Here is a 26,212-nt window from a genome sequence, read left to right as displayed (position 1 = left end):
GCTCCCGGACCAGTGTGCACAAATCATCTTATGATTTCTCCGCGGGTTTCACTGGAGCAAGCAGATTTTTCATGAGGCCGTACGTTGGTGTCCCGCAGATGGTGATGAGGATCGCCCTTCGTTTGGCAGCGTTCTCTTCTCCATCCAGCTTGTTGGCTCCTAAGTATTGGTCGAGTTGCTCCACAAATGTTTCCCAATCATCTCCCTTCGAGAATTTCTCCAGGATGCCCATGTTCTCTGCATCTTTGGGTTCGCTATCTGTATCTCGTCGCCAGTTGTTAAGTATAAAGGAAGAGTCAGACTGAATACTGTGAGCTCAAAGTAAAGTGTGACCGTAGTCTTTTATTGCAGGTCTCCAGAGTGCTTCTCCAACCTGTGAGGCATCCTTAAATATCTGTGCTCCCAAAGGAATTATGGGATTCATTAGGACTCCAGGGGATGAGACCTCTGGTGGCTGTACAGAGTATATACAAGTTTAATATATAACAAAAACTGCATGCAGTATTCCAGGTGTGGCTTCACCAATACCCTGTACAGCTGTAACAAGCCTTCCCTGCTTTTATACTTCATCCCCTTTGCAATAAAGGCCAAGATTCCATTTCTGATCACTTGCTGTACCTGCATACTATCCTTTTGTGTTTCATGCACAAGTACCCCCAGGTCCTGCTGTACTGCAGCACTTTGCAATCTATCTCCATTTAAATAATAACTTGATCTTTGATTTTTTCCTGCCATTCACATTCACATTTTCTCACATTTTCCAACATTATACTCCATCTGCCAAATTCTTGCCCACTCACTTAGCCTGTCTATGTCCTCCTGCAGCCTCTTTATATCCTCCTCACACATTACCATTCGTCCCATCTTTGTATCATCAGAAAACATGGCTACGTTACACTCAGTCCCCTCTTCCAAGTCGTTAATATAAATTGTAAATAGTTGGGGTCCCAGCATTGATCCCTGCAGTACCCCACTCGTTACTGATTGCCAACCAGAGAATGAACCATTTATCCCGACTCTCTGTTCTCTGTTAGTTAGCCAATCCTCTATCCATGCTAATACATTATCTCCAACCCCGTGAAGTTTTATCTTGTGCAGTAACCTTTTGTGTGGCACCTTGTCAAATGCCTTCTGGAAGTCCAAATACACCACATCCACTGGTTCCCCTTTATCCTCAAAGAATTCCAGAAAATTTGTCAAAAATGACTTCCCCTTCATAAATCCATGCTTACCTCAGCCAGGATGATCTTGGCAAGCCTCCACCACCCCAATACCAATGCATTTGGAGGGAAATTGCTGAGATCATATCCGCAATGGGCAACATTGAGCGGATTGGGGATCAATGCCGAAGACGTTGGAATGATTTGGTGGCGGCAGCAAGAGTGAGTAAAAATTTATTCTCCTCCCTCCTGTCCAACGCCAAAAGTGTTGTGCGCCAGATGTGTGCGTGTGTGTGTGGGAGAGTGTGTGGGGGGCATCAGCAAAGGGGCTAAAGGCTGCTACGTTTCTTTGTGCAGAAGAAAAACGCATCCAAATCAGCAAGCCTGCGTGCGACAGGAGGGGGCCCAGCACAGGTGGTCGAATTGAGCAGGCTGGAGGAGCGTGCGTTGGCATTGGTGTGTGACCGGCACCGTGCAACCACAATGGTTGATGCAGATCCGGTGCTACAGCATGGTAAGGTTATACTAATCTGCGGTCTGAACCATGCTCATGACATGAAAGGTCATGCAATGTTAAGGCACTCGCGGTCTACCGCACACTTAGTTGCCCAGTATTGGTGTGCCCATGTAGAGATGCAACTCCTTGCTGGCAAAATGTGAGATGGCATGGCTCACATCTCAGCTTGACCAACTCCACCGCCCCCCGCACACTACAGATTGATAGATCGTCCTCTGCTTGCACATGATGACTCGGACAGCGCACATCAAGGCATACCATCAAAGACGGCGTCAGTCCCAGTGTCTCCCACGCCGATGTTGCCCCCAGCCCGAGACAGTGGACCCCTCCTCCACCCCACCCCCCCGGATCACCCATTTCCACTGCTCCCAACTCCGCCACCCTGAGCCACGAAGAGGAGAGGGAGAACATAAGAACATAAGAAGCAGGAGTAGGTCACTTGGCCCCTTGAGCCTGCCCCACCATTTAATAACATTATGGCAGATCTGATCCTGGACTCAGCTCCACTTCCCTGTCTGCTACTCGTAACATTTTATTCCCTTATCGTTCAAAAATCTGTCTCTCTCCGCCTTAAATATATTCAATGACCCAGCCTCCACAGCTCTCTAGGGCAGAAAAGTCCACAGATTTACAACCCTCTGAGAGAAGAAATTTCTCTTCATCTCAGTTTTAAATGGGCGGCCCCTTATTCTGAGGCCATGTCCCCTAGTTTTAGTTTTCTCTATGAGTGGAAATATCCTCTCTGCATCCACCTTGTCGAGCCCCCTCATTATCTTATAAGCTGCAGGGTGACTTGGACAGGTTAGGTGAATGGGCAAATGCATGGCAGATTCGGTATAATGTGGATAAATGTGAGGTTATCCACTTTGGTGGCAAAAACAGGAAGGCAGATTATTATCTGAATGGTGACAGATTAATAAAAGGGGAGATGCAAAGAAAGCAAATGGCAAATGGCCTGCTGGCCTTCACAGCGAGAGGATTTGAGTATCGGAGCAGGGAGGTCTTACTGCAGTTGTAAGGGGCCTTGGTGAGACCACACCTTGAGTATTGCGTGTCGTTTTGGTCTCCTAATCTGAGGAAGGACATGCTTGCTATTGAGGGAGTGCAGTGAAGGTTCACCAGACTAATTCTCGGGATGGCAGGACTGACATATGAAGAAAGACTGGATCGGTTATGCTTATACTCACTGGAATTCAGAAGAATGAGAGGGGATCTCAAAGAAACATATAAAATTATGACGGGACTGGACAGGTTAGATGCAGGAAGAATGTTCCCGATGTTGGGGAAGTCCAGAACCAGGGGACACAGTCTAAGGATAAGGGGCAAGCCATATAGGACTGAGATGAGGAGAAACTTTTTCACCAAGACAGTGGTGAATCTGTGGAGTTCTCTACCACAGAAAGTTGTGGAGTCCAGTTCATTGGATATATTCAAGAGGGAGTTTGATGTGGCCCTTACGGCTAAGGGGATCAGGGGGTATGGAGAGAAAGCAGGAGTGGAGTACTGAAGTTGCATGATCAGCCATGATCATATTTAATGGCGGTTCAGGCTTGAAGGGCCGAATGGCCTGCTCCTGCACCGATTTTCTATGTTTCTATGCATCAACTATCTCTGTAGCCATCTCGCTCAAGACCCTAGGATGTAAGCCATCCGCCTTTAGTTCCATTAGTTTACCGAGTACTATTTCATTCGTGATAATGATTGTATTAAGTTCCTCCCTTCCTACAGCCCCTTGATTATCCACTATTGAGATGTTTTTAGTGTCTTCTACCGGGAAGACCGATACAAAATATTTGTTCAACGTCTCTGCCATTTCCCTATTCTCCATTATTAATTCCCCAGTCTCATCCTCTAGGGGACCAACATTTACTTTTGCCGCTATTTTCCTTTTGATGTACCTGTAGAAACTCCTATATCTGTTTTTGAGCCCCTTGAGCTCCAGGAGCAGGAACAAGGTGACAGCAGCCTCCTGCCATGTGAGCCAGGTGTCAGCAGAACCTCGGCGTCGGCCTCCAAGTTGCTGGGGTTTGTAACGGACTCCACATTGGCAAGATCAATCAACCGGAGGCCATGGTGCGAAGGCAAGCAAGGTACCTGAACCCACCAGGAGCCAGCAGCCACCTGAGGATCCACCACGGCTCTTTGCAATTCTGGAGATGGTCCAGCTATCATGGACAAATGTGCAGATAGGTCGCGATATGTTCCAGACCATGACTGGGATAGCTGCCAGCATGGTCACCTTCACCCAGCAGCATGATGACAAGATGGACCGACTCATCACTGTGTTGGAGCGCTCAACTGAGACCATTGAGGCAATAAGGCAAGAGATGGCTTCTGGACGCGCAGTTCTAGCCCCTGACCCCACACCCTCAAGAAGACAGGTCCGGTGGAGCAGGAGATCCCAGCACCTTCAGCCGCGCCCCCTGCCTTCTCACCAAGATGCACACATCTGCAGACATCCCGCTGCCCTCCTGCACAACCTCTTCAACCAGAGGCAGTGAGCGGCAGATGTGTGGGATGCTGTGGTGTGGGGGGTGGGGGGATGGGGGATGGGGGGGCGAGGAAGAGGAGCTTGGGCATCGCTTTAAGGAGGGGAAGAGAGGTGGTGGTGCTAGGTAGAGGGGTGGGTGTTGGTAGTGTAAATGTTTGTGAAAGTAATAATGTTATGTCACCTTAAACATGACCATCAGCAATAAAATAAAGCAACATGCACCCACTCATGATGGTCCAGCATCTGCAACATGGCCGCGATGTGCAGCACTGCAGCAATCGAACCCCTTCTCCGTGCCGCCCGACTCACGGCCAGGTCAAACCTGCTTTTTGCGAGCGGTCCTTCTGGTGTGCGGCAGGTCGATCTGAGGCCAGAATCCCTCAGCAAAATGGCCGATTTGCAGCATCCAGCATGGACGGGCGGCATGACATCACGTCGGCAGATCCCTCTGCGACTAAGCTCGCACCGGGTGGAACCTGTACAGCAGATGGGCGTTTCCGGAGGAATCGCCCAGAAAACATACATTCCCAGCGGATCCTCGGCGGCTGCGGGCGCAACCTGCACCACATTTGGCTCCTATATCTCCCTCTACATTTAATTCTATTCATTGTTTGCACAAGATACATGCTTTCTGAACCTATGGACAATATTTCACATTTATCAATGTTCAATTTAATTTGCTATTTGTCTGCCTAATTGCGTGGGTGATCAAAATCCTTCTGCAAATCTTTTGCTATATTCTTCATCTCTACCATATCTATTTTAGTGTGTTACAGTATTTGACAAGCTTACATATTTTATCAATATTCAGATGAGTCTGTCATTGGAAAAAAACTCTCCCCCAAGACACTTATAATGGCATTTCAAATTTCCAACTTTCCAGCCATCGGTCCTCCATTCACCATAACTTTTCTGCAGCTATCCATCTGCTCAATTACACCTTTGATGCCCTTTTTAAAAATTTGTTCCTCGGAGGTGGACGTCGTTGGCAGGGCCAGCATTTATTGCCCATCCCTAAATGCCCTTGAGAAGGTGGTGGTGAGCTGCCTTCTTAAACGGTTGCAGTCCTTGTGGTGAAGGTACCCCCACAGTGCATTTAGGGAGAGAGTTCCAGGATTTTGACCCAGCAAAAGGTAAAGGAATGGCGATATATTTCCAAGTCAGGATGGTGTGTAACTTGGAGGGGAACTTGGAGGTGGTGGTGTTCCATGGGCTTGCTGCTCTTGCCCTTTTAGGCGGTAGAGGTCGTGGGTTCGGGAGTTGCTGCCGAAGAAGCCTTGGTGAATTGCTGCAGTGCATCTTGTAGATGGTACACACTGCAGCCACGGTGTGCCAGTGGTACAGGAAGTGAATGTTTAAGGTGGTGGATGGGATGTCAATCAAGCGGGCTGCTTTGTCCTGGATGGTGTCTGTGGTGTCCCTGCACCTTACTACAAACTCACACGAGGCATATATATATCCGACACAGTCACTCTGTGACCTTCACCTTTATTCCCAGGACCAAGGAGTGCTGACCCTGGGTGGGACCTCCCCTTTTATACCTGGAAACCCAGGTGAGGAGTGTCTCCCGCAAGTTCACCCCCTGTGGTCAGGGTGTGCATTTCTAGGGAACAGGTACAGTGTACATGAGTTACAGTTACATGACTATGTCATTGCAAGATGGTTAACTACATGACAGTATCAAGCCTCTTGAGTGTTGCTGGAGCTGCACTCATCCAGGCAAGTGGAGAGTATTCCATCACACTCCTTACTTGCGCCTTGTAGGTGGTGCAAAGGCTTTGGGGAGACAGGAGTTGAGACACTCACCGCAGAATACCCAGTCTCTGACCTGCTCTTATAGCTGTGGTATTTATGTGGCAGGTCCAGTTAAGCTTCTGGTCAATGGTGACCCCCAGGATGTGGATAGTGGGGGATTTGGCGATGGTAATGCCATTGAGTCAAAGGGCAGTGGTTAGACTCTCGCTTGTTGGAGATAGTCATTGCCTTGCACTTGTGTGGTGCGAATGTTAGTTGCCACTTATCAGCCCAAGCCTGTATGTCATCCAGGTCTTGCTGCATGCGGGCATGGATTGCTTCATTATCTGAAGAGTTGCGAATGGAACTAAACACTGTGCAATCATCAGTGAACATCCTCACTTCTTTCTTTGGCAGCATCTCCCATACCCACGACCTCTACTACCTAGAGGGACAAGGCCAGCAGGCACATGGGAACACCATCACACACCATCCTGACTTGGAAGTATATAATCATTCCTTCATCGTCGCTGGGTCAAAATCCTGGAACTCCCTCACTAACAGCATTGTGGGAGTACGTTCACCACACGGTCTGCAGCGGTTCAAGAAGGCGCCTCATCACGATCTTCTAAAAGGCAATTAGGGATGGGCTATAAATGCTGGCCTTGCCAGCGATATCCACATCCCATGAACGAATAAAATAAAAATGATGAAGGGAATGTCATTGAAGAAGCAGCTGAAGATGGTTGGCCTAGGAACCTGCCCAGAGGAACTCCTGCAGTGAAGTCCTGGGGCTGAGATGATTGGCCTCCAACAACCACAACCATCTTCCTTTGTGCTAGGTTTGTCTCTAGCCATTGGAGCGATTTCCCATGATTCCCATTAACTTCAATTTTACTCGGGCTCCTTGATGCCACACTCAGTGTTTTGCTGTCTTGATATTACGGACAGTCACTCTCACCTCACCTCCAGAATTCAGTTCCTTTGCCCATGTTTGGACCAAGGCTGTACCAAGTGGTCCTGATAGAATCCAAACTATGCATTGATGAGCAGGTTACTGGTGAGTAAGTGCCATTTGATAGCACAGTCGACGAAACCTTCCATCACTTTGTTGATGATTGAAAGTAGACTGATGGGCTGGTAATTGGCCAGATTGGATTTGTCCAGTTTTTTGTGGACAGGACATATCTGGGCAGTTTTCCACATTGTTGGTTAGAAGCCAATGTTGTAGCTGTACTGGAATAGCTTGGCTACATGCACGGCTAGTTCTGGAGCACAAGTCTTCAGCACGACAGCCAGGATGTTGTCAGGACCCATAGCCTTTGCTGTATCCAGTGCGCTCAGCTGTTTCTTGATATCACATGGAGTGAATCAAATTGGCTGAAGACTGGCTTCTGTGATGTTGGGGACCTCTAGATCATCCACTCGGCATTTCTGGCTGAAGATGGTTTCAAACGCTTTAGCCTTGTCTTTAGCACTTGCGTGCTGGGCTCTGTCATCATTGAGGATGAGGATATTCATGGAGCCTCCCCCTTCAGTTAGTTGTTTAATTTTTCACCACCATTCACAACTGGATGTAGCACAACTGCAGAGCTTTAATCTGATCCATTGATTGTGGGGTCATTTAACTGTGTCTATAGCATGCTGCTTCCACTGTTTAGCCTGCATGTAGTCTTGTCTTGTGTGGCAGCTTCCCCAGGTTGGCACCTCATTTTTAGCTCCGCCTGGTGCTGCTCTGGGCATGCTCTTCTGAACTGCTTATTGAACCAGGCTTGTTGGTAATGATAGAGTGAAGGATATGCCAGGCTATAAAGTCACAGATTGTGGTGGAATACACTTCTGCTGCTGCTGATGCCCCACAGCACCTCATAGATGCCCAGTATTGAGCTGCTAGATCTGTTCTGAATCTATCCTATTTAGTACAGTGGTAGTGCCATACAACATGATGGAAGGTGTCTTTAGTGTGAAGACGGGACTTCGTCTCCACAATGACTGTGCGGTGTCACGGCTACCAATGGGTGCCATGGAAAGATGCATCTGTGACAGGTAGATTGATGAAGATGAGGTCAAGTAAACCTCTCATGTTGGTTCTCTCACCACCTGCCGCTACCCAGTCTGGCAGTTAGGTCCTTCAGGACTCGGCCAGCTCGGTCAGAAGAAATGCTACCGAGCCACTTAAGGGAACGGACATTGAAGTCCCACATGCAAAGTACATTCTGTGCCCTTGCTTCTCTCGGTGCTTTTTCCAAGTGGTGTTCAACATGAAGGAGTACTGATTCATCAGCTGAGGGAAGGCAGCAGGTGGTAATCAGCAGGAGGCTTCCTTTCCCATGTTGACCTGAAGCCTTGAGACTTCACAGGGTCCGGATTCAATGTTGAGGACTTCCAGTTCCACTCCCTCCCGACTGTATACCACTGTGCCGTCACCTCTTGTTCTGTCCTGCGGGTGGGACAGGACATACCCAGGGCGGGTGATGGAGAAATCTGGGACGTTGATTTCCGCCCTTGTCACAGCACTGAAATGACTCTTATCAAAGTCACAAATTACATCCTTTATGACTGTGACTTTGGTAATCTATCCCTCTCTTCCTTTTTGAAATTTATGCAACATTTAACATGGTTGACCACACCAAACTCCTTGACCCCATTCGAACCATTACTCTTTCTCACCCTGTTCGTTCCCCCGGTATGGCTCCCATCGAACATAAGAACATAAGAAATAGGAGCAGGAGTAGGCCATTTAATAAGATCATGGTTGATCTGATCATGGACTCAGCTCCACTTCTCTGCCCGCTCCTCATAACCCTTTATTCCCTTATTGCTCAAAAATCTGTCGATCTCCACCTTAAATATATTCAATGACCCAGTCTCCACAGTTCTCTGCCGCAGAGAATTCCATAGATTTACAACTCTCTGAGAGAAGAAATTCCTCCTCATCTCAGGCTTAAATGGGTGGCCCCTTATTCTGAGACTATGTCCCCTAGTTTTAGTTTCCCCTAATGAGTGGAAATATCCTCTCTGCATCCACCTTGTCGAGCCCCCTCATTATCTTATATGTTTCGATAAGATCACCTCTCATTCTTCTGGACTCTAATGAGTATAGGCCCAACCTACTCAACCTGTCTTCATAAGTCAACCCCCTCATCTCCGGAATCAGCCGAGTGAACCTTCTCAAAACAGCCTCCAATGCAAGTACATCCTTCCTTAAATACGGAGATCAAAACTGTACGGTGTGGCCTCACCAATACCCTGTACAGTTGTAGTAGGACTTCTCTGCTTTTATACTCCATCACCCTTGCAATAAAGGTCAACATTCCATGTGCCTTCCTGATTACTTGCTGTACCTGCAGATGAACTTTTTGTGTTTTTGCACAAGGACCCCCAGGTCTCCCTGTACTGCAGCACTTTGCAATTTTTCTCCATTTAAATTATAATTTGCTTTTCTATTTTTTTCTGCCAAAGTGGACAACCTCACATTTTCCCACATTATTCTGCATCTGCCAAATTTTTGTCCACTCACTTAGCCTGTCTGTATCCCTTTGCATATTTTTTGTGTCCTCCTCACAATTTGCTTTCCCACCCATCTTTGTTTCATCAGCAAATTTGGCTACATTACACTCGGTCCCTTCATCCAAGTCATTAATATAGATTGTAAATCGTTGAGGCCCCAGCACTGATCCCTGCGGCACCCCACTAGTCACTGTTTGCCAACCGGAAAATGACCCATTCATCCCGACTTTCTATTTTAATCCTCTATCCATACTAGTATATTACCTCCAACCCAATGAACTTTTATCTTGTGCAGTAACCTTTTATGTGGCACCTTATGGAATGCCTCCTAGAAATCCAAATGCACCATATCCACTGGTTCCCCCTTATCCACCCTACTCATCCTCAAAAAACTCCAGCAAATTTGTCAAACATGATTTCCCTTTCATAAAACCATGCTGACTCTGCTTGATTGAATTATGCTCTTCCAAATGTCCTGCTACTGCTTCCTTTATAATGAACTCCAGCATTTTCCCAACGACTGATGTTAGGCTAACGGGTCTATAGTTTCCTGCTTTCTGTCTGCCTCCTTTTTTAAATAGGGGCGTTACATTTGCGGTTTTCCAATCCGCTGGGATCTCCCTAGAATCCAGAGAATTTTGGTAGATTACAATCAATGCATCCACTTTCTCTGCAGCCAATTTTTTAAAGACCCTAAAATGCAAGCCATCAGGTCCATGGGACTTGTCAGGCCTTTAGTCTCATTATTTTACCGAGCACTACATCATGAGTGATAGTAATTGTACTAAGTTCCTCACACCCTATAGCCCCTTGATTATCCACTATTGGGACGTTTTTAGTGTCTTCTACTGTGATGACCGATACAGAATATTTGTTCAACATCTCTGTCATTTCCCTGTTCCACATTATTAATTCCCCAGTCTCATCCTCTAACGGATCAACATTTACTTGAGCCAATCTTTTCCTTTTTAGGTACCTGTAGAAACTCTTACTATCTGTTTTTATATTTCATGCTAATTTACTTTCATAATCTATCTTCCCTCACTTTATTATTTTTTAGTCGTTCTTTGCTGGCTTTTAACAGTTTCCCAATCCTCTGGCCTCCCACTAGTCTTGGCCACGTTGTATGCCCTTAAGTCCAAGGGAGGCAAACTTGAAAGTTGATGCTAGAAAACTGGCTTAGCCATTCATCGCCAAAACTGACTAGATCACATAAAGCACTATCTAGTCCTAATCTCCTCTGCCAAACAGTTCACTACTCCAGGATTATCCTGGGATGCAAAGATAACCTCTGGCTTCCCATCTCTACTACAAACCAACTCCTTAAACCTCGCTCGTCTTCTCCCTCCACCCTCACTGCCAACAACAAATGGAAAGAACTCATGGACTTCTTTCTCACTACGATTGAGACCATCTGTTCAGCTGCATCTGCCACTTCCCTCCCTTCCCCTAGCCCACTGGGCCAAACTTCCCCTAAGGTACCCCCTACCCAAGCCCTGAACTCACATCCTTCTCTAGTTTCTCTCCTATCTTCCCTCACGCCCTCTTCAAGCTCATCTTGTCCATGAGACCTACCTCCTGCTCCCTTTACCCCATTAGAAACATAGTAATATAGAAAATAGGTGCAGGAGTAGGCCATTCGGCCCTTCAGGCCTGCACCACCATTCAATAAGTTCATGGCTGATCATTTCCTCAGTACCCCTTTCCTGCTTTCTCTCCATACCCGTTGATCCCCTTAGCCGTAAGGGCCATATCTAACTCCTCTTGAATATATCCAATGAACTGGCATTAACAACTTTCTGCGGCAGGGAATTCCACAGGTTAACAACTCTCTGAGTGAAGAAGTTTCTCCTCATCTCAGTCCTAAATGGCCTAAGACTGTGTCCCCTGGTTCTGGACTTCCTCAACATCGGGAACATTCTACCCGCATCTAACCTGTTCAGTTCCATCAGAATCTTATATGTTTCTATAAGATCCCCTCTCATCCTTCTAAACTCCAATGTATAAAGGCCCAGTTGATCCAGTCTCTCCTCATATGTCAGTCCTGCCATCCTGGGAATCAGTCTGGTGAACCTTCGCCGCACTCCCTCAATAGCAAGAACATCCCTGCTCAGATTAGGAGACCAAAACTGAACACAATATTCCAGGTGAGGCCTCACCAAGGCCCTGTACAACTGCAGTAAGACCTCCCTGCTCCTATACTCAAATCCCATAGCTATGAAGGCCAACATACCATTTGCCTTCTTCACCGCCTGCTGTACCTGCATGCCAACTTTCTATAACTAATGAACCATGACACCCAGGTCTCGTTGCACCTCCCCTTTTCATAATCTGCCGCCATTCAGATAATATTTTGTCTTCGCGTTTTTGCCCCCAAAGTGGATAACCTCACATTTATCCACATTACACTGCATCTGCTATGCATTTGCCCACTCATCTAACCTGTCCAAGTCACCCTGCAGCCTCTTAGCGTCCCCCTCACAGCTCACACCGCCGCCCAGTTTAGTGTCATCTGCAAACTTGGAGATATTACACTCAATTCCTTCATCCAAATCATTGATGTATATTGGAAAGAGCTGGGGTTCCCGCAATGAGCCCTGCGGCACTCCACTAGTCACTGCCTGCCATTCTGAAAAGGACCCGTTTATCCCAACTCACTACTTCCTGTCTGCCAACCAGTTCTCTATCCACGTCAGTATATTACCTCCAATACCATGTGCTTTGATTTTGCACACCAATCTCTTGTGTGAGACCTTGTCAAAAGCCTTTTGAAAGTCCAAATACACCACAGCCACTGGTTCTCCCTTGTCCACTCTACTAGTTACATCCTCAACAAATTCCAGAAGATTTGTCAAGCATGATTTCCCTTTTATAAATCCATGTTGACTTGGACCGATCCTGTCACTGCTTTCCAAATGCACTGCTATTTCATCCTTAATAATTGATTCCAACATTTTCCCCACTACTGATATCGGGCTAACTGGTCTATAATTACCCGCTTTCTCTCTCCCTCCCTTTTTAAAAAGTGGTGTTATATTAGCTACCCTCCAGTCCATGGGAACTGACCCAGAGTCGATAGGCTGTTGGAAAATGATCACCAATGCATCCACTATTTCTAAGGCCACTTCCTTAAGTACTCTGGGATGCAGACTATCAGGCCCCGGGGATTTATCGGCCTTCAATCCCATCAATTTCCCTAACACAATTTCCCGCCTAATAAGGGTATCCTTCAGTTCCTCCTTCTCACTAGACTCTCGGTCCCCAAATACTTCTGGAAGGTTATTTGTGTCTTCCTTCGTGAAGACAGAACCAAAGTATTTGTTCAATTGGTCTGCAATTTCCCCATTATAAATTCACCTGAATCTGACTGCAAGGGACCTACGTTTGTCTTCAAGAATCTTTTTCTCTTCACATATCTATAGAAGCTTTTGCAGTCAGTTTTTATGTTCCTGACAAGCTTCTACTCGTACTCTATTTTCCCCCTCTTAATTAAACCCTTTGTCCTCCTCTACTGAATTCTAAATTTCTCCCAGTCCTCAGGTTTGTTGCATTTTTTGCCCAATTTATATGCCTCTTCCTTGGATTTCACACAATCCTTAATTTCCCTTGTTAGCCAAGTGGAGCCATCTTCCCCGTTTTACTTTTGCTCCAGACAGGGATGTACAACTGCTGAAGTTCATCCATGTGATCTTTAAATGTTTGCCATTGCCTATCCACCGTCAACCCTTTAAGTATCATTTGCCAGTCTATTCTAGCCAATTCATGTCTCATACCATCGAAGTTACCTTTCCTTAAGTTCAGGACCCTAGTTTCTGAATTAACTGTGTCACTCTCCATCTTAATAAAGAATTCTACCATGTTATGGTCACTCTTCCCCAAGGGGCCTCGCACAACAAGATTGCTAATTAGTCCTTTCTCATTACACATCGCCTAGTCTAGGATGGCCAGCTCCCTAGTTGGTTCCTCGACATACTGGTCTAGAAAACTGTCCCTAGTACACTCCAGGAAATCCTCCTCCACCGCATTGCTACCAGTTTGGTTAGCCCAATCAATATGTAGATTAAAGTCACCCATGATAACTACTGTAACTTTATTGCATGCATCCCTAATTTCTTTTTTGATGCTGTCCCCAACCTCACTACTACTGTTTGGTGGTCTGTACACAGCTCCCACCAGCGTTTTCTGCCCCTTGGTATTCCGTAGCTCCACCCATACCGATTCCACATCATCCAAGCTAGTATCCTTTCTTACTATTGCATTAATTTCCTCTTTAACCAGCAATGCATTTTCCCACTAACCTTGGCCACCTTATACGCATTGGTCTTTGATTTGATACTTTCCTTTATTTCCTTGGTTACTGAAGAAGATAAAGGTACGCGGAGTCAGAGGAAATGTATAAGCATGGATAGAGAATTGGCTGGCGAACAGAAAGCAGAGAGTCGGGATAAATGGGTCCTTTTCCGGTTGGAAATCAGTGGTTAGTGGTGTGCCACAGGGATCGGTACTGGGACCACAACTGTTTACAATATACATAGATGATCTAGAAGAGGGGACAGAGTGTAGTGCAACAAAATTTGCAGATGACACAAAGATTAGTGGGAAAGCGGGTTGTGTAGAGGACTCAGAGAGGCTGCAAGGAGATTTGGATAGGTTAAGCGAATGGGCTAAGGTTTTGCAGATGGAATACAATGTCGGAAAGTGTGAGGTCATCCACCTTGGAAAGAAAAACAGTAAAAGGGAATATTATTTGAATGGGGAGAAATTACAACATGCTGTGGTGCAGAGGGACCTGGGGGTCCTTGTGCATGAATCCCAAAAGGTTAGTTTGCAGGTGCAGCAGGTAATCAGGAAGGCAAATGGAATGTTGGCCTTCATTGCGAAAGGGATGGAGTGCAAAAGCAGGGAGGTGTTGCTGCAACTGTATAAGGTATTGGTAAGGCCGCACCTGGAGTACTGCGTGCAGTTTTGATCACCCTACTTAAGGAAGGATATACTAGCTTTGGAAGGGGTACAGTGACGATTCACTAGGCTGATTCGAGAAATGAGGGGGTTACCTTATGATGATAGATTGAGTAGACTGGGTCTTTACTCCTTGGAGTTCAGAAGGATGAGGGGTGATCTTATAGAAACATTTAAAATCATGAAAGGGATAGACAAGATAGAGGCAGAGAGGTTGTTTCCATTGGTGGGGTGACTAGAACTAGGGGGCACAGCCTCAAAATACGGAGGAGCCAAATTAAAACCGAGTTGAGAAAGAATTTCTTCTCCCAGAGGGTTGTGAATCTGTGGAATTCTCTGCCCAAGGAAGCAGTTGAGGCTGGCTCATTGAATGTTTTCAAGTCAAAGATAGATAGATTTTTTAGCAATAAGGGAATTAAGGGTTACGGGGAGAGGGCGGGTAAGTGGAGCTGAGTCCACGACCAGATCAGCCATGATCTTGTTGAATGGTGGAGCAGGCTCGAGGGGCTAGATGGCCTACTCCTGTTCCTAATTCTTATGTTCTTATGTTCTTATGTTAACTGCTATCTGCGCAGTTAATTCGTCCACCTTATTCCGAATACTCCTCGTATTGAGGCACAGAGCCTTCAGGCTTGTCTTTTTAACACCCTTTGCCCCTTTAGGATTTTGCTGTAATGTGGCCCTTTTTGCTTTTTGCCTTGGGTTTCTCTGCCCTCCACTTGTACTTTTCTTCTTTCTATCTTTTGCTTCTGACCCCATTCTACTTCCCTCTGTCTCCCTGCATAGGTTCCTATCCTCCTGACATATTAGCTTAACCCCTCCCCAACAGCACTTGCAAACATTCCCCCTGGTACATTGGTTCCGGTCCTGCCCAGGTGCAGACCGTCCGGTTTGTACTGGTCCCACCTCCCCCAGAACCGGTTCCAATGTCCCAGGAATTTGAATCCCTTCCTTCTGCATCACTCCTCAAGCCACGTATTCCTCTGAGCTATCCTGCGATTCCTACTCTGACTAGCACGTGGCACTGTTAGCAATCCTGAGATTACTACTTTTGAGGTCCTACTTTTTAATTTAGCTCCTAACTCCCTAAATCCGTCTTGTAGGACCTCATCCTGTTTTTTACCTATATCATTGGTACTTATATGCACCACGACAACTGGCTATTCATCCTCCCCATTCAAAATGTCCGGCACCCGCTCCGAGACATCCTTGACCCTTTCACCATGGAGGCAACATACCATCCTGGAGTCTCGGTTGCGGCCGCAGAAACGTCTATCTATTCCCCTTACAATTGAATCCCCTATCAGTATAGTTCTCCCACTCTTTTTCCTGTCCCCCTGTGCAGCAGAGCCACCCATGGTGCCATGAACCTGGCTGCTGCTGCTCTCCCCTGATGAGTCATCCCCCTCAACAGTACCCAAAGCGGTGTATCTGTTTTGCAGGGGGATGACCGCAGGGGACCCCTGCACTACCTTCCTTCCACTGCTCTTCCTGTTGGTCACCCATTCCCTATCTGGCTGTGTACCCTTTCCCTGCGGTAAGACCAACTCACAAAACGTGCTATTCACGTCATCTTCAGCGTCGCGGATGCTCCATAGTAAATCCACCCGCAGCTCCAGTGCCACAATGCGGTCTGTCAGGAGCTGCAGGCGGATGCACTTCCCGCACATATAGTCATCAGGGACACTGGAAGCGTCCCTGACTTCCCACATATTACAGGAGGAGCATAACATGTGTCCGAGCTCTCCTGCCATGAGTTAACACCTAGATTAACTTAGTTTGGCAACAACAATGCTGAAAGGTTACTTACTGATAAAGAAAAGAAAAAGAAAAACTAGTCACCAATCACTTACCCCTTAGTTGAAACGTCATCTTTCGATTTCTTTCTACTTCTTTTTTGCCTTCTCTCCCTGCTGCACCGGTTGGCTCCTCGACAAACGCTGGGCCTTTATAGGCTGCTCCGACGTCCCCGGACTCCTGCTGCTCGCACTCCTACCTCCTCAGCAAATGCTGGGCCTTTATAGGCCACTCCGACGTCCCCGGACTCCCGCTGCTCGCACTCCCACCTCCTCGACGAACGCTGGGCCTTTATAGGCCTCCCGATGTCCCCGGACCTCCGCTGCTCGCATTCCTGCCTCTCCAATGACTGATGGGCCTTTATAGGCCGCTCCGACGTCCCCAGACTCCCGCTGCTCCAAACAAACTGTTGACCAACCAACTTCCCTTCCTGGGCCCAAGTTAGCTAATGTCATTAACAGTTTCCTCTCCTCAGGTACTGTCCCTCTCCCCTTAAAATTTTCCATCATCACCTACCTTCTCAAAAGAAAGTATCTTTGACCCCTCTGTCCTTGCAAACTACTGCCCTATCTCCAATCTGCCTCTACTCTCCAAAATACTATAACGTGTTGTCTCCTCCCAAATCCTGCCTATCCTTCCCGCAACTTCATTTTTGAATCTCTCCAATCAGGTTTCCGCCCTGCCACAGCACTGAAATGGTCCTTATGAAAGTCACAAATGACATCCTATGTGACTGTGACTATGGTAAACTATCCCTCTCTTCTGTCTTGACATTTCTACAACCTTTGACACAGTTGAAAACACTATCCTCCTCCAACGCTTCTCCTCCTTTGTCTTGTTGGGTGCGATGGCCCGTGCCTGATTCTACTCCTATCTATCCTGTCGTAGCCAGAAAATTACCTGCAATGGCTTCTCTTCCCACTCCCACCCTGTTACTTCTGGAGTTCCCAAAAGATCAATCCTCCGCCCCCTCCTTTTTCTCACTTACATGCTGCCCCTGGGCAACATCAACCGAAAACATGTCAGGTTCTACATCCACGCTGATGACATCCAGCTCTACCTCACCACCACCTCCCTCGACCCCTCCACTGCCTCTGATTTGTCATGTTGTTTGTCCGACATCCAGCATTGGATGAGCCTCCAAATTTCTTCCAGTTAAGTATCAGGAAGACTGAAGCCATTGTTTGCGGTTCCGGACACAAATTCTGTTCCCTAGCCACCAACTCTATTTCTCTACCTGACCACTGTCTGAGGCTGTACCAGACTGTCCGCAACCTTGGCATCCTATATGACCCTGAGCTGAGTGTCCGACTCAATATCCGCTCCATCAAGACCGTCGCCTTCCACCTCTGTAACATTGCATGTCTCTGCTCCTGCCTCAGCTCATCTGCTGCAACCTTCATCCATGCCTTTGTTAACTCTAGACTCAACTATTCCAATGCTCTCCTGGCCAGCCTCTCGCCTTGCACCATCCGTACACTTGAGTTTATCCAAAACTCTGCCGTCCATATCTTAACTTACACCAAGTCCCGTTGCACTATTCCCACTTTTGCTTGCTGACCTACATTGGCTCGTGGTCTGACAGCACCTCGATTTAAACTTTCTGATCCTTGTTTTCAAATTCCTCCATGGTCTCACCACCCCTCCCCCCCCGCCCCGCCCCATTCTCTGTAACTCCGTGATCTCTGCGTTCCTCCAATTCTGGCCTCTTGCACATCCCCGATTTTCTTCGCTGCCACATTGGCGGCTGTGCCTTTAGCTGCCTTGGGCTTAAGTTCTGGAATTCCCTCCCTAAACCTCTCTGCCTATTTCTCCTCCTTTAAGTTGCTCCTTAAACATCCCAATAGTGGATAATCAAGGGGCTATCGGGAGGGAGGAACTTAATACAATCACTATGCCTAATGAAGTAGCACTAGATAAAACAATGGGACTAAAGGCGGACAAGTCCCCTGGACCTGATGCCTTACATCCGAGGGTCTTAAGAGAAGTGACTGCAGAGATAGTGGATGCATTAGTTGTAATCTACTAAAAGTCCCTGGATTCTGGGACGGTCCCAGCAGATTTGAAAACCTCAAATGTAACGCCCCTATTTAAAAAAGGAGGCAGACAAAAGGCAGGAAATTATAGACCAGTTAGCCTAACATCTGTCCTTGCGAAAATGCTGGAGTCCATTATTAAGGAAGCAGTAGCAGGACATTTGGAAAAGCATGATTCAATCAAGCAGAGTAAGCATGATTTTATGAAAAGGAAATCATGTTTGGCAAATTTACTGGAGTTTTTTGAGGATGTGACGAGCAGGGTGGACAAGGGGGCACCAGTGGGTGTGCTGTATTTGGATTTCCAGAAGGCATTCGATAAGGTGCCACATAAGAGGTTTACTGCACAAGATAAAAGCTCACGGGGTTGGGGGTAATATATTAGCATGGATAGAGGATTGGCTAACTAACAGAAAACAGAGAGTCGGGATAAATGGGTCATTTTCTGATTGACAAACAGTGACTAGTGGGGTGCCGCAGGGATCGGTGCTGGGTCCTCAACTATTGACAATCTATATTAATGACTTGGATGAAGGGACTGAGTGTAATGTAGCCAAATTTGCTGATGAAACAAAGATGAGTGGGAAAGCAAATTGTGAGGAGGGCATAAAAAAATCTGCAAATGGATATAGACCGCTAAGTGAGTGGGCAATAATTTGGCAGATGGAGTATAATGTGGGAAAATGTGAGGTTATCCACTTTGGCAGAAATAATAGAAAAGCAAATTACAATTTACATGGAGAAAAATTGCAAAGTGCTGCAGTACAAAGAGACCTGGGGGTCCTTGTGATAAAACACAAAACTTTAGTATGCAGGTACAACAAGTAATCAGGTAGGCAAATGGAATGTTGGCCTTTATTGCAAGGGAGCTAGAGTATAAAAGCAAAGAAGTCCTGCTACAACTGTACAGGGTATTGGTGAGGCCACATTAGAGTGCTGCGTACAGTTTAGGTCTCCGTATTTAAGGAAGGATATACTTGCATTGAAGGCTGTTTGGAGAAGGTTGACTAGGTTGATTCGGAGATGAGGAGGTTGACTTATGAAGATAGGTTGAGTAGGTTGGGCCTATATACATTAGAGTTCAGAAGAATGAGAGGTGATCTTATTGAAACATAAGATAATGAGGGGGCTTGACAAGGTGGATGCAGAGAGGATATTTCCACTCATAGAGGAAATTAAAACTAGGGGACATAGTCTTAGAATAAGGGGCTGTGCATTTAAAACTGAGATGAGTAGAAATTTCTTCTCTCAGAGGGTTATAAATCTATGGAATTCTCTGCCCCAGAGAGCTGTGGAGGCTGGGTCATTGAATATATTTAAGGCGGAGATAGACAGATTTTTGAGCGAAAAGGGAGTAAAGGGTTATGGGGAGCAGGCAGGGAAGTGGAGCTGAGTCCATGATCAGATCAGCCATGATCTTATTGAATGGCGGAGCAGGTTCGAGGGGCCAAATGTCCTACTCCTGCTCCTACTTCTTATGTTCTTATGTTCTTATAACCTACCTCCTTGACCAAGCTTTTGTTCATCTGTCCTAATATTTTCTAACATGGCTCGGTGTCAAATTTTGTTTGACTCCTATGAAGTACCTTGGAAAGTTTTATTTTTAAAGGCTCTATATAAAGGCAAGTTGTTGTTGATGAGTAACATCCATTAGAACCACATAGGTCCAAGTATTGACTCCTGCAGCATTCCACTCATCACATCCCTAGTCTGATGTTACATTTTTTATATGAACTCTCTGGTTCCTAGCATTTAATCAACTTCTTCTTTTGTTCCATATTCTAGCCTGGATTCCTGTGGCTTTAAAATTAATTAGAAGTCTTTGATGTGGAGCTTTGTCAAAAGCTTTCTGAGTCCAAATAATTATAGATAGTTCCACTCTCTACTTTATCTGTAGCATCCTCAAAGAAGTCAAGAAGTTTTGTCAGGCAAATCTTTCCTTTTCAAATCCATGGTTACTGTTTCCAATTAAGATTGAGAATCTAGTTTATCGTAAAAAATATTTTGCCCTTGTACTGTGATGCTGAAATAGTCACTTTAAAAAAACAGCTACTCTTCCATAAACATTTACCTATTCACAACTGTCGGGTATACAAATATGTGCTACTTATCATTACAAATAGAATCAAAGGGACATTGGGCTAAAATTTACTGTAAAAATAACAATGAGGCTAACAGCATTTACCGTTATTTATGCCCAAAAGGGCAGCAACTTCAGGCGAGTGCACATTAGAATGCTAAATGCAAAAATCTGGAAGTTGCTGTGCAAGATGTGCTGCTCCACCGTTAGCTGACGAAACGGACATCTCGCTGTCTGACTCACCATTCAAATGTATTGAATAGTGTTAAATTCCTATACTTGCATGGTAGATACGGACTAAACTCACCACAGAAAGTTAGGGATTGTCCATTTCAGTCTAAGTACCCTTTTTAATGGTGTGCTAAGTCTTAGTTACTGCCAAACAACCTCTCTGGCATTGAAAATTAACGTTTCCAAGTGTGGAGCCTTATTCCTTCAGAATTTAATTGTTATTGGAGATAAAAAAATATTAAATTCTTGTTTTTACTTTTTCTTTCTGTCTCTTTTTATTTCCCTCTCTTGATTCGCTTTCTGTTCTTGTTTTGATATTGAATTCAATATTCTAACTTAAACTTCCTGGTTTAGATTCTGCACTGCTCATTAACAATACTTCAATCTGATTAATTGGTTAAGGAGATACACAGTTGCTTGACTTGTTTACACAGGTCCCAGATGCCCTGTAGAGGATGCTGCGCCATTTGGATCTCTATCTTATATCAACTTCCAATACAAAAGATCTTAGAAATGAAATGGCCAAGGGCAAGACTAAAGAACTGTGGGTGCTATTTGTTCATTGGCTACAGCAAATTCTGGCCTAAAGTTATATGAATATAATAGGTTGTGCCTCCAAAAATCAAGTAATTATATGCAGCTATGCTGCCTCCATGTTACTCTACACTCTATGTGGAGCTCTGTGCAAATAATATGTAGTAAGCCCAACTCATTGGTTTGTAAATGCAAGTTAAATTTTAATGTTAGCAAAGAGCAGTTACCTTTCTTTTTATATTGAAAATGGTTGAATACTTAAAACCAGCTGCAATAATACCGCTGTTGTGGTTTCAGTTTTGCACCAACACAATTGAATGCCTTATTTATGGAATAAAGAAGATCAAAAATGATCATTTATTGGAAAATGTAATTTTTTTTTGTTGCTGATTTCAATTGTTCTTACTTGACCAAGTACAGTGCCATGATACTATGGCACATTTTGGAATCTCGCTTAATCATATTTTAAAATGAGTGGCATTCCTGAACTTGGCACCTCTGCATTTTTTGCTTTCTCTACAATATAGATAGTTTACTAGAAGTCATCTGCTTTTTGAATTATGCACGTTAACGGTTGATTTAAAAAAATTAAACATTGTTTTTCCATCACTATTTTGCTACACAAAATGAAATATTTCCGCAGTACAAGAAACAAAATGGCTACCTACAACCCGCTGAAGTTCATCCTAATGGAGGCCTAATATCACTTCTTGCTACCAAACAGGATGCAGAGATGCAGGAAGAGAAAGAGTAGAACTTCTAACTGTAACATTACTCATTATGAAGATGGTTTATAGATACTGTAATAAGTGGATTAAAAATTGCAAATTTGGTTGTCAATCAAGCCAGCCACAAATAAAATAATTACCAATCTTCAGCACAAATATAAAAGAAAAAGGAAAATGTCCTCATTAACAATATTTTATAATACTCACCCTTTTATGCATGGTGTTAAAATTATCAATAATTATACCAATGAAAAGATTTAGAGTGAAAAATGTTCCAATGACAATAAAAGCTACAAAGTAGAAGAGGCTGTATGGATTTGCACCCATTTCTGGCTGAAGGTCAATCTGCAGAAGACATTATAAATGTTAGCATTCATTGCCCATTAGAAATATCAATATTTATATTGCAAGCAATAAAAGGAAAAAAATGACAATTCTTAATTGCCACTTTGAAAATGTCAAACTGTTGATTTCCCCAATTATTAGCTATCATTATTTTATTTATGCAGATAATACTACTTCAAAGGTAGCATTAATTTATTTCAGCTGCATGATCACCATTGTAATTAAGTTGTATCTTTGAATATAAACTCTATGAAATTCTAATGTTTACCAAATAAATGAGAATATCAGTGCAGGACCAGTACTATCTGTGTCTCATATAAAGTATAAAATAAGAATTACCATTGAAAGACAACCAGCATTTTGGTAGATCCCAAGATTTAGGCATTAGGGTGCAGCTTATGTGAAGTAGATACATTCTGATAATGTCAAACAGGAGCAGCCCCAATGGGATAAGAAGCTGGCATTGTGTTCTGTACAGTTGTATGTATATGCTGATTAGGAGCTTTAAAAAAAATTGGTGTTTGTTGGTGAAGTAGATAGCATAACACAGTGGGGATCGCCACTGGTTGGCATGTAGAAACATAGAAACATAGAAAATAGGTGCAGGAGTAGGCCATTCGGCCCTTCGAGCCTGCACCGCCTTTCAATGAGTTCATGGCTGAACATGCAACTTCAGTACCCCATTCCTATAGAAACATAGAAAATAGGTAAATATGTAAAACTCTGTGCCAATGGATATTCTCTGCGTGCACCCTTTTCCCTGATGTTAATGATGTTTTTACACATCTGTACATAACTTAATGCTGTCTCATTAATTAGGGCTGCTCCTGTTTGACATTAGTAGAATGCACTCCTGGACGCTACTAATGAGCACCTTGAAATGTTGATTATTTTTTGGTCCAACTTGCTTTGCTCTAATGCGAGACAATGAAGAGCCTTTGAAGTGCAGATTATAATAACCATTTTTTTCCCTGAGACTATCAATTCCCTTTATTTACTTCAGTGTCCCTTGTCTCTACGGGCAATAAGTGACCCATAGCTTCTGATCTACTTGTAGTCTTCTGCCATATTGCTCATGTTGGCCACTAGGATGCGCATGATGGAGACTTGTAGATGACTGTCCCTCTAATTTTCGCTCCTTGTTATGGGGAAATGCATGGTACTAATTGACAGCTTAGGTCAGCAACGTATGAATCAAACTTGCATTCTCCCGCTAACATGGTGCTGGAATAAGCTGTGTCTCTGGGCCACTTACATTGTTTTTCCTGTAGCTATACCTGTAAACCTAACAAGATCAAGTGTAGTGGCAGGATATGATGTCTTGCCTAACATATTTAATGGAGGTCTTTGAACAAATTATCATCTTGTTGACAACAGAAATTTGTGAACGTGAGATATATATAGTTTTCAGCATGACTTTTGATATCATGCCACATAAGCAAGTAGTCCACAAGATAGGAATAGGATGCAAGCTTCTGAGGTGAGGTAGACTGAAAATGTGTTAAACCGGCAAAAGCAAATATTTAGAATAAAGCTATGTTGACATTGCAAGTGTCACCAGCGAGGTATGACAGGGTTAATGCTTGGCCATTGCTGTTTACAGTACATATAAATGATTTGGATCTGCAGATGACACTAAATTGGAAGGGTAGGTCCAAATGATAGGGAAGCGGCAAATCAAATAGAATGGGACCCATTTAGATTAAGCATATGGCTGGATGAATGGCAAAGGGCATTTAAGATGGTAAAATGGAATGTAATAATGCTAAGGAATGGAAATAGCCAGTGGAAATATAAACAATGCTACAGGACACACAAACTCATGAACCTACCCCACGAGTATCAGCAGCATTTGCCATAATTTCCAACCAGCCCTCAAAAGTTGCCTGTAAATATAAAAATCAACACAAAATGATGCAATTAACATGAATCTTATTAAGTATGCTAATATAACTGAAACTGATTTTTGATGTAGGATTGAATTTTAGTATTCAAGTAATTCCTCTGATGAAAGGTCATCAACCTAAAAACGTTAACTCTGTTCCTCCCTCCACAGATGCTGCCTGACCGAATGAGTATTTACAGCATTTTCTGTTTTTATTTCAGATTTCCAGCATCCGCAGGATTTGCCTTTTGTAATTCCGCTTGGTACCGAAGTTCTAGTTCTTTTAAATTATTATTAATTTGTAGACTGTTTCCTTTTTCTCTGATCACACCACTCTGTTACCAATTGCTTATGCCACCTAGGTTAGGTTACCGTGACATATTGTCCTGCTGCAAGCTATGGATAAGTATGCTTCTATAATGTCTGCTCATTTAAAAGGCAGTAAGGAATCAAGTGGTTAAAGAAAATGATTAAATTCAGCACCCTTTAACCATTATTCTATTGGATTGCTTGTTTCAGACTCGGGTTAGGACCTATTGTCTAGTCCAAAGATAGACTTTGACAGAATTCTTGGTTGTAGCCTCTCTTAATAGCATACTTCAAAGAGGCTTCAATTAGGCTTCAAAGAGACTTCCCAGGATGATGTAAAATGTGGCAAATCCTACAAATTTCAAATATGTGTCCAGTTTACATTTTGCAAATTTTCAGACAGGCCACTCAAAACCTGGATTGTCCAGTCCAAAACTGGACGGGGCACAACTGCACCTCGGAGTGTTTGATTTTGAAACTAGGTAACAAAAATAGAAAACAGTTCCATTCCCCAGCAATGACATTGTTCACCCTTATTCGGAGATACCCTCTTCACATAATGACATTTGTGCCCATGGGGGCAGGATATATATGGGAGTACAAGTCTTTATTATGTTTACCCATAGATCTGAGAAGGAAAAAGAGCCCAACAACACAAGTGACCTAAGAAGGAACAAAGTACTGTGGGAAGAGGAACCTCCCAGCAATTGAAATAACAAAGTGAATGATGTAATAAAATAAATTACTCTTGGAATTTAGTCAGCATTTAAAGAACAGCTTAATTAGCTGATTAAAGAGTAATCAGTGATTCAAAAGAAAGTGAATATTTACATTTTTTCAATGGTACAGTTCTACTGCACTTTCTGTGCTGATATGATCTACTTTCACATCACACTGACACTAGTCTTGCCAACCCTCCAGGATTGCCTTGGAGTCAACAGGAATTAAAGACCAATCTCCAGGACATGGCTGTGAGCAAACCAGGAGAAAAAAAAACAGAGGGCGATGAATAATTATTTTTCTTTTACATAAGAAAAAAGAAATAGGAGCAGGAGTTAGCTCTACCATTCAATACGATCATGGCTGATTTGATCATGGACTCAGTTCCACTTCCCCACCCACTCCCCATCACCCTTTACTCCCTTATCACTCAAAAATCCGCCTGAAATATATTCAATGAACTAGCTTCCACAGCTCGCTGGAGCAGAGAATTCCACAGATTTACAACCTTCGGAGAGAAGAAATTCCTCCTCATCTCAGTTTTAAATGGGCGACCCTTTATTCTGAAACTATGCCCCCTAGTTCTAGATTCCCCCATGAGTGGAATCATCCCCTCTGCATCTACCTTGATGAGCCCTCTCATTATCTTATATGTTTCAATAAGATCACCTCTCATTCTTCTGAACTCCAATGAGTATAGGTCCAACCTACTCAACTGTTCTTCATATGTCAACCCCTTCATCTCCGGAGTCAACCTAGTGAACCTTCTCTGAACTGCCTCCAATGCAAGTATATCCTTCCTCAAATAAGGAGATCAAAACTGTATGCAGTACCCAAGGTGTGGCCTCACCAATACCCAGTACAGTTGTAGCAGGACTTCTCTGCTTTTATACTCCATTCCCCTTGCGATAAAGGCCAACATTCCATTTGCCTTCCTGATTACTTGCTGTACCTGCATACTAACTTTTTGTGTTTCATGCACAAGGACCCCCAGGTCTCTCTGTACTGCAGCATTTTGTAATTTTTCTTCATTTAAATAATAATTTGCGTTTTTATTTTTTCTGCCAAAGTGGATAACTTCACACTTTTCCATATTATATTCCATCTGCCAAATTTTTGCCCACTCACTTAACCTGTCTATATCCCTTTGCAGATTTTTTGCGTCCTCTTCACAAC

The 26,212-nt window shown here is 44.2% G+C and overlaps 1 protein-coding gene across 1 annotated transcript in view; it reads right to left on the bottom strand.

The window, feature by feature from the left end:
* Positions 1-26,212, bottom strand: part of LOC139228888 (sodium channel protein 1 brain-like) — a 304,090-nt gene that overhangs the window by 106,577 nt on the left and 171,301 nt on the right. The window contains 2 exon segments of the mRNA XM_070860378.1: positions 21,985-22,122; positions 23,955-24,008. Coding sequence (XP_070716479.1) covers positions 21,985-22,122; positions 23,955-24,008 — 192 coding nt within the window.

This window comes from Pristiophorus japonicus, chromosome 2, assembly GCF_044704955.1.
Source record: "Pristiophorus japonicus isolate sPriJap1 chromosome 2, sPriJap1.hap1, whole genome shotgun sequence".
Taxonomy (NCBI): Eukaryota; Metazoa; Chordata; class Chondrichthyes; family Pristiophoridae; genus Pristiophorus; species Pristiophorus japonicus.
This window is presented reverse-complemented; position numbering and strand designations above follow the sequence as displayed.